The 10,014-nt window shown below is 39.7% G+C and overlaps 1 protein-coding gene across 3 annotated transcripts in view; it reads left to right on the top strand.

Moving 5' to 3' along the window:
• The window catches only part of LOC107756812 (teneurin-2-like), a 199,642-nt gene that overhangs the window by 185,787 nt on the left and 3,841 nt on the right, over positions 1–10,014 (top strand). For all 3 annotated transcript variants that reach the window (XM_016574099.1, XM_016574098.1, XM_016574100.1), the window contains 7 exons: positions 370–524; positions 1,690–2,564; positions 5,050–5,225; positions 6,772–7,007; positions 7,291–7,587; positions 7,694–9,314; positions 9,425–9,555. In XM_016574099.1, coding sequence (XP_016429585.1) covers positions 370–524; positions 1,690–2,564; positions 5,050–5,225; positions 6,772–7,007; positions 7,291–7,587; positions 7,694–9,314; positions 9,425–9,555 — 3,491 coding nt within the window. The remainder of the gene's footprint in view (positions 1–369; positions 525–1,689; positions 2,565–5,049; positions 5,226–6,771; positions 7,008–7,290; positions 7,588–7,693; positions 9,315–9,424; positions 9,556–10,014) is intronic.

The following is a 10,014-nucleotide window of genomic DNA, read 5'->3' as shown; positions in this document are numbered from 1 at the left end:
GCCTTGGGAAAGCTAGCGTGTCTCCGACATAGTGATAACACTCATTGCCTTCTTTAGTGCAGCTCAACCAGGTCTCGTCCTTTGATATCACAAATCCCGGAAAATATGCATTGTAGTCCAAACGAGTCGTTCGATGTAGTTTTTGAAAAGTTATTTCTGTTCAATAAAATATCTCCTTTTGAAGTGGACTTTGAGCTTTGTAACTTTGCAGATCTTTTTTATGCTCAAACAGCAACATTACAGACTAACTAAAGTTGAAAAAGTACCTTTAATACCAGGTGGATGTTTTCTACATTGTTGCAATCATACAATTTATAACGTTATCATGCACAAGTATTGAGTTTCTTCACTGTCGGTTCTTTCATGCAGGTGTTGCATTGGATAAGAACGGCCTGATGTACTTTGTGGATGCTACCATGATACGAAAAGTGGATCAGAATGGCATTATCTCCACTCTGATAAAGACCAATGACCTGACTGCAGTCAGGCCCCTCAGCTGTGACTCCAGCATGGATGTCAGCCAGGTTGTAATTACTTTTCTCAACTCTCTAGCCCTTGCACTCAGTTGAGAGTCTATCAAGAGAGGTTCAGGCTCCTAAAAATAAATGAACAGTTGTTGAAATCTGTGCTAAAGTGCCTAGCTCAGATGCCCTATAATGTGTATAGATGTATTGCATCTTATTTGAATTTGTCTGCAGTGTGTGCAAGTTCAAATTAACTTCTTGAATATCACATACATACCCTGACCAATCTCAATGGATAGGAAAATCACTCAGCTTCATTTGTCATTTGTTTAGGTCATTTGTAATGCAGAAGCAATGAAATTTGTGTCCTTACATAGAAACAATCCATTAAAACTAACATTGTTAATTATCAAGGTTATTTTATAAAGTCAGAGAGAGATCATTTGTTTACCAGAGTATATTATAAATTATTTTGAGCAAGTTTGATGGCACCCTATATAAATTAATATTGATTAAAAAAAACACATTTGATTGAGATTGTCATTGTTGATGTTTTAATGTAGAGGTTTTGACAATGTAAATATACAGTGAAAAGAACAGTAAAACTAAGGAAATAGGCTAACTGTTTAAGCTAAATAAATTTAACAAGTAACTCACTGAATACTATTTTTTTAACAATTTACAGGCCCCATGAAGCATAAAGATAAACTGTCAAACACAGTTGTGCAAACACATTTCAGCCTGTTTATTTCAGTTTGCATGAAATGCGTTTTTCTTCAAGTTTCATCCTTGCGTCTTTGAGCTTGCGCTCGCCAATATTTGCTTGTCAGAGTGTCTCCTTGGGTATTAACGTTTGACAATGACAAACAATGGAACTGGATTATCAATCAAGCAGCTGTCATAATTCGTCTATCACTGTAATAAATTCATAGGCCTGCAGATTCGTTCCACTCGGAAGAATCTGTAACACATTTTTTTTTTTAAATGCCAGTAGGAAATCTACTGTCAGAAATGGGAAATGCATTCAGTTTGACCAGAAGCAAGGATAAAACAGATCCCCTTTGGGGATCAAACGAACAGAAAGGGAGATATCAAAAGCAAAGGCAGGGAAATCCCACTGGGCAAAGCTGAATTTACACTCGAAGACCACAACTGCTCAGCATGCCCAATTATTGTCATTTTTTGTGTTAATGTACTCTTCACATTTAATGTTTCTTAACATCAGGTACGTCTGGAGTGGCCTACAGACCTGGCCATCAACCCTATGGACAACTCTCTGTATGTGCTGGAGAATAACGTCATCCTGCGTATCTCTGAGAACCACCAGGTCAGCATTATTGCAGGGCGGCCCATGCACTGTCAGGTCCCTGGCATTGATTACTCGCTCAGCAAACTAGCCATCCATTCTGCCTTGGAGAGCGCCACAGCCATCGCCATCTCCCACACAGGTGTGCTCTATATTGCCGAAACCGACGAGAAGCGCATCAACCGCATACGGCAAGTTAGCACCAGCGGCGAGATCTCCCTGCTTGCTGGCGCTGCCTCCGAATGCGACTGCAAGAATGACGTCAACTGCAACTGTTTCTCAGGAGATGAGGGCTACGCTGCGGACGCCAGCCTCAATTGTCCTGCTTCGCTGGCTGTGTCACCAGATGGTACTCTGTACATCGCTGACCTGAACAATATCCGTGTACGTTCGGTCCGCAGTAACCGCCCTAACGCCACAGCAAGTGGACAGTATGAAGTGGGTTCATCTATGGAACAGGAGCTATATGTGTTTGGTCCAGACGGTCTTCATAGGCAAACAGTTAGCCTCATTACAGGCTTGGCCCTGTATAACTTTACCTACGGGCTGGATGGAGAGTTGGCAGCAGTTACCGATGCCTCTAACAATACACTTCGGGTGAGGAGGGAGGCGTCTGGCTCTATCAGGCTTGTGCTGTTGCCAGAGAACCAGGTGGTAACGCTGGGAATGGACCCAGCCGGCAGCCTACGTTCAGTGTCCGCCCTCAGCCAGGAAGTGGCACAGCTCAGTTATTACACTAACACAGAACTTTTAGCCTCCAAGTCAGATGAGACCGGATGGACAAACTTTTACAAGTGAGTATGAAATGTGCAGTGTGACGATAGAACTTTGAGACAAAGGCAAATCTGGAAATCTTAAAGAGCAGGTCATATTTTAAAGTGTCCTAATATTGTGTTGGAGTCCCCCACAACAGGTTTATGCAAGGTCAGAAAACATTGTAATTTTCTCAGAATATACATAACAATACACTTCGGGTGAGGAGGGAGGCGTCTGGCTCTATCAGGCTTGTGCTGTTGCCAGAGAACCAGGTGGTAACGCTGGGAATGGACCCAGCCGGCAGCCTACGTTCAGTGTCCGCCCTCAGCCAGGAAGTGGCACAGCTCAGTTATTACACTAACACAGAACTTTTAGCCTCCAAGTCAGATGAGACCGGATGGACAAACTTTTACAAGTGAGTATGAAATGTGCAGTGTGACGATAGAACTTTGAGACAAAGGCAAATCTGGAAATCTTAAAGAGCAGGTCATATTTTAAAGTGTCCTAATATTGTGTTGGAGTCCCCCACAACAGGTTTATGCAAGGTCAGAAAACATTGTAATTTTCTCAGAATATACATTTAATATTAGAGTCATTTGCCAATGATTTCTAAACGGTTCGTTCCGAGCGAGTTCAGAGCAACGTGAAATAGTGGGTTCACAGCGAATTATCAGAACTACTTCATTAAGACAGTAATATCGTGCTTTACCTGGAAACCTAAAGCTGCGCAAGGTGTACATAACATATTAGCACACAAACTTGATATTTTGAGCACTCAATTGAAAATGTATACATAATAAATATAAATCGTACTTACAGGTTGTGCTTCGGAGAGCTTGTTAGACCAAATTAAGAAGATTAGAAGTCAACGAAGATAAAAGCCAAGATTAGAGAAGCAGTCCTTGGTAAAATGACATGCACACAACAAAAGGTTCGAATTGTATTGCTGTGATATTGTGGAACACAGCTTCTTCTCGATATGATGTAAACACACTAACTAGCGGAAGTGTTTGTGGGCAGGTCAGACTCTGTTCGTATTTCGCGGGCAGGTGGGGATTATGCAAATGTGTTACCCAGTGACGTATACCGGTAACAAGCAAAAGATTCAAAAATATGACGACTCGTTAAGGCGATTCAGAATCGATTCTCTCTTTTGAGACAATATCTTTATTTATCATGCACTTTTTTGATTAACAACTTTGCAGATTGTTTTCATTTAAGGATAGCTACGTTATAAACTGCAAAAGAGATATTTTTAAAAAACCCATATGACCTGCTCTTTAAGGAAATTAATTTAAAACACTCCAAAACACACACACACACACACACACACAAAATAAAAACTCATTAGTCGCAAAATTTCAGGGGGAATTCAATGAGAATAACTTTCTTACGATAAGGGTAATAACTGCACTAGATCTCTAGACATGTGTTTGGTTATTATTTGATGAATAACTGCTGCAATATGCAGGGAAATCTCTTTTTAATAAAATTCTGTTTACATCTGCTTTTCGTGGGTAGTAATAACACCATGTTTATTGGGCAATGTTAATAAAATAATCTTGATTAAACCCGATTTACATAAAATGTGGTTTGTTTGCACTGAAATGATTGATATTGACTTAATTTTAAATGACCTAGTGATATTTCAGCACATTTAGTACTTTGTTAAGCTGGATAGAGAATATAATGCAGGTTTTTGTGGTCAAATTTTGAGTGTAAAAGGTGCGAGTGTTCAAAATTTGCCCCCAGTGCCTCATGGATGTTGTTATAGACAATGAATTTTGACTTCTTTTGTTTCTAAACACTGTGTTTATCATCTGACTTGAATCCTCATCTAGTGTCAGAGAAGAGGATGTTTTCACAGCACCACTTTGGTCCTGCAGCCATCTAGTGTCTGTACGATAGAACTGCTCTAGACATTTAAATAGATGTACAGTTGTGGTTGTTTCAAACAGTGTTTTATTTTATATGTACAAACACACGCACACACACGTGTATATATATATATATATATATATATATATATTAAAAAAAAAATTTATACACACGCACACTGTGTATGTGTATAATTTGAGCTTTTTTTCAATTACCAGTCGTTTTTGGCAACTGAAAAAGCTGAAATAAAATACAAATATTAGATGGAAAAACTTAAAATAAAAAAACCGGCCTTGTTGCTTGTTGAAAAGTTGAAGTACTACAATCACTGAAATTAAACTGAAATTTAAAAAAAGGTATATAGGAAGATAAAAAACTAATAAAAATGACAAAAGCACGTAACAAAATTACTAAAACTAAAAAAACTCAAATTAAAAAGAGAATACAAATAAAAGCTCATTTAAAATATTACATATCTTTTAATAATATATAAATAGTACTAAAATAACACTGGTTTCAAACTATTTAAAACATAAAAAATTAATTATAAATTAATTCAAGAAATAATTGTGCAAAGACTATTGGGCAATTGGCTATTTATTGTATTCATATTAGTGAGTTTTGTCTTGTGCGCCTTCTTCTCAGCTATGACAGTGAAGGTCGTCTAACCAACGTCACATATCCCACTGGTGTGGTGACCAGTCTGCATCGTGAGATGGAGGAGACCATCAATATTGACATGGAGAGCTCAAACAGAGATGATGATGTCACGGTCATCACTAATCTCTCGTCCGTTGAGGCGTCCTACTCTGTGGTTCAAGGTACACACCCACAACACACAAAGAACGTATCTCAGTCCAGAGCTCATGCTGATGCCCCCCGTTTCCCCTCTAAACCACATCCATTAAGACCAAAACACACAGCAGGCAGGTAGACTGATGTTTCTCTTTACTACCCACAGGGAGGCCACATTGTTTGAATGTGTGGAGTCCAGCAGAGCAGAGAAATCATCATTTTACAATTTACCATAGGCTGCCTTTAGGGGTTCTTTCAGAAGGCAAAAGCTTTGAAGGCATAAACTCTTCTTTTTATATCCAGTGGATTATGTGTTGATGGATTCTCTCACGCAATTTACTTGTAACTTCCTGTAAAGAGTATGCGTTTGCTGTTTACTCAAGACAAATTACATGAAAACCAACCCTTTGGGTGCCTTCTGCTTGTTAGCAGTGTACCAAAATGCACTTGGATTTTTTTATGACTTTGAAATTGTACATGATTGTGTTTCCCAGGTACATTTCTGTGGAAAACAGCGTCTGATCCAATTATAGCTTGTAAATGGAACTGAAGATGTTTGTGCTGCTTTTAGCCAAAGCTAAATCTTCTTTATAACCAAAAGCTGCATTATACACATCTGCCCCACAGTGCTGCGTTTCCCCTAATGCACAATAGACTGTCAGATCAGAACTAATGCTTCATACTAAATTAAATGAGGCTGGTTTTAGGGAACACTTCATATTAACTCGCCTTAATACAAACATACTTCACAGATAGATAATAGTTAGTGTACATAAATGCCATGAAACAATATGTACATATTTTCATAAGCATTTCACTACCGTTTAAAAGTTTGGTGTCAGTATGATTTTATCTGTCTGGACTTCTCTGGATTGTAGATGTTAGGATATATGATTTTGTTTTATTATTCTTTTTTTTCTGTTTTACTTTAAAAACTTATTTGACCATTTAAAACCATTCAAATGTTTGTGGTCAGTTTTTTTTTTTTTTTTTTGAAGTAGAAAATAACACTTTTATTCCGCATGGATGCATTAATTAAAAAAAATCAAAAGTTACAGTAAAGTCATTTATAATGTTACAAAAGATTTTTTTTTTATTTTTTACTTTTTAAATTTAAAATCATCAAAGAACCCTAAAAAAACTCTATCAAAGTTTTCACAAAAATATTAAACAGCAAAACATGTTTTAACGTTTATAATATGTAATGTTTCTTGGGCACCAAATCAGCAAATTAGAATGATTTCTGAAGGATCATGTGGCACTGAAAACTGGAGTAATGATACTAAAAAATTCAGCCTTGCATCACCGGAATAATTTACATTTTAAAATACTTTAAGATATAAACCAGTTATTTTAAATTACTTTTTTTTTAACTGTATTTTTGATCAAATAAATGCAGCCTTGATGAGTGTAAGAGACTTCTTTAAAAAAAAAAAAAGTTAACTAAAGTTAACTAAACTTTAAACTTTTAAGCAGTAGTGTATGATATTTGAAATATTATATAATGTTTGCTTATAATGTACTATTTAAAGAATATAATCTGATTTTATAATTCTTTTTGCCTTTTCACAGACCAAGTGAGGAATAGCTATCAGTTGTACCACAACGGCACACTGCGAGTATCCTATGCTAATGGAATGGGCATCAGCTTTCACACTGAACCGCACATCATTGCAGGATCGGTGAGCCCGACCATCGGGAGACGCAACATCACTCTACCCACTGACAGCGGCCTCAACTCTATCGAATGGCGCATGAGAAAAGAGCTGACCAAGGGCAAGGTCACAGTGTTTGGCAGGAAGTTGCGTGTAAGCTTTTTTTTACCATTGAAGTTGTCAAGTAAAGTCAATTTTATTTGTATAGCACTTTTCACACAACACATTGTTTCAAAGCAGCTTTACAGAAATTCAGAATGTTAATGTTTATAATATCTTAACTCATTTGGCAGTTTAGAGCTTGGCGATTGATTGGATAGTTTACATTCTGTGACAATATAAACAATCAATCACTTGATTTGCTAAGAAAACTGCAACATTTGATGTTTGAATTGATAGTTTAGAGCTTCTAAAAATGTTAAATGTTTTCCCACAGGTCCACAGCAGAAACCTTCTGTCCATTGACTATGACCGCAACACCAGAACAGAGAAGATCTACGATGACCACCGCAAGTTCACTCTGCGCATCATCTATGACGCCCAGGGCCGACCGGCCACCTGGCTCCCCAGCAGCAGCTTAGCCCTAGTCAATGTGTCTTATTCACCCACCAGCCGGTTGGTGGGCTTGCAGAGGGGCAGCATGAGCGAGAAAAGCGAGTTTGACACATTTGGACGGATCCTGTCCCGAACCTTTGTTGATGGGAAAGTTTGGAGCTTCAGCTACATTGACAAAGTGAGTTGACTCTCTTGAATCACAACAAAAGATTTGTTTTTCCTACACTGTTAATATACTCATTTTGTTCACCTTTTCATTGTTTTCTTTCTCTTTCACTCTGCAGTCCATGGTGTTGCTGCTCCAGCAGAGTCAGAAACAGTACGTCTTTGATTTTGACACAGCGGGCCGGCTCACGGCGGTCACTATGCCGAGCATGGCCAGACACACTATGGCCACCCACGTGTCTGTTGGTTACATTCGCAACACCTACAACCCCCCTGAGAGCAATGCCACCATTATCCACGACTTCAGCGAGGATGGGCGTCCACGCGCTACATTCTACCTCGGAACGGGCCGGCGTGTGCTCTACAAGTACGGGAAGCTCGGAAAGCTCTCGGAGGTGCTGTATGACGCCACTGCCGTCACCTTTGGTTATGATGAAGCGACTGGAGTGCTTAAAATGGTCAACTTACAGAGTGGAGGCTTCTCTTGCACCATTCGCTATCGCAAACTCGGCCCCCTAGTGGACAAACAGATGTACCGCTTCTCAGAAGAAGGAATGGTTAATGCTCGTTTTGACTACACCTATCATGACAACAGCTTCAGGGTGGCCAGCATAAAGCCAGTAATAGGGGAAACCCCACTTCCTGTGGACCTGTACCGCTACGATGAGATTTCCGGTAAGGTCGAACACTTTGGCAAGTTTGGCATCATATACTACGATATCAACCAAATCATTACCACGGCAGTGATGACGCTCAGTAAGCATTTTGACGCACATGGTCGCATCAAGGAAGTGCAGTACGAGATCTTCCGCTCGTTGATGTATTGGATGACGGTGCAGTATGACAGTATGGGTCGCGTAATTAAACGTGAACTAAAGATCGGTCCATATGCCAATACCACACAGTACCGCTACGAATATGATGGTGACGGCCAGCTTGTTGGTGTCAAGGTTGATGACTGGTCTACTTGGCGCTACAGCTACGACCTAAATGGCAATCTCCATTTGCTGAACCCCGGTAACAGCGCCCGTCTGCTGCCACTACGCTACGATCTTCGAGACCGAATCACGCGGCTCGGCGATATGCAGTATCAGCTCGATGAGGATGGTATGCTTGCACAGAGGGGCTCGGACATCTTTGAGTACAATTCCAAAGGTCTTCTCGAGCGAGCCTACAGCCGCATAGCAGGAGGTTGGAGCGTCCGCTACCGCTACGATGGCTTGGGTCGCCGTGTCTCCCGTAGAACTAACGAAGGCGAGCATCAGCAGTACTTCTACGCTGACTTGAACTACCCCACTCGGGTCACCCATGTTTACAACCACTCGAGAGCTGAAATCGCCTCCTTCTACTATGACCTGCAGGGTCATCTATTTGCTATGGAGGTCAGTGGTGGGGAGGAATACTACATCGCCTCTGACAACGTAGGCACTCCGCTGGCCATCTTCAGCAGCAATGGGCAGATGGTCAAGCAGATGCAGTACACGGCGTACGGAGAGATCTACCATGATTCCAACCTGGATTTCCAGCTCATATTGGGCTTTCATGGAGGGCTTTATGATCCTCTCACAAAGCTGGTGCACTTCGCCCAGAGAGACTACGACGTGCTGGCAGGAAGATGGATCGCACCTGACCATACACTGTGGCCGAAGATATGCAAAGAACCAGCTCCGTTCAACCTGTATATGTTTAAGAACAATAATCCACTCAGCGATATGATTGATGTGAAAAACTATGTGACAGGTGAGAGGGTGATCAAATGTTCTGCTTTGTATATATGGGCTGAGCTTAGAAGTTATGTTCCTGTATAAAGTATAAATGACTCACATTGGTTCCTCTGTTTTGTCTTGCAGATGTGAAGAGTTGGCTGGTTATGTTTGGCTTCCAGCTCAGCAACATCATTCCAGGGTTTCCAAGACACTCGCTTTATTTTGTTGACCCTCCTTATGAGATACTTGCCAGTCAGGACTCTGATAATGTTCAGGTCAGTAATTTTTCTATTAAAATAGTTTGTCAACATTTGTTGAGCAAATGACTTCACCATTTTACATTCAGTATTTTTACTGACCACATAATGTTTAGAATTATCAGATTATACTCCATGTATTTTTGGGTCAAATACGTTAAGATGTCCCCATCAAAAGAAATTTACAAAAGTGATTTTATGTCCATAGAAAGCACATTAAATGTAAGTAAAGTGTCTACTTTTAAGGTTTCAAATATGTTTTTGGAGGATAAAATGTCAAAATTAGGTTGAAATAATGTTACATTGTCATTCAGTGTAACACAATATTTATGTAAAAATTCAAACAACATGCTTATTCTGACGTGTACATATTAAAATATATAAAAGAATAAGGGAGCATATAAAATTTGATTGTGTTTTAAATTAGTAAAATAAATCTTACTGACAAATGGGCAAAACCTAGGATAGTGGCAAATT

The sequence above is a fragment of the Sinocyclocheilus rhinocerous genome, unplaced genomic scaffold (assembly GCF_001515625.1).
Source record: "Sinocyclocheilus rhinocerous isolate Xijiao unplaced genomic scaffold, SAMN03320098_v1.1 scaffold22, whole genome shotgun sequence".
In the NCBI taxonomy this organism is placed as follows: domain Eukaryota; kingdom Metazoa; phylum Chordata; class Actinopteri; order Cypriniformes; family Cyprinidae; genus Sinocyclocheilus; species Sinocyclocheilus rhinocerous.
This window is presented reverse-complemented; position numbering and strand designations above follow the sequence as displayed.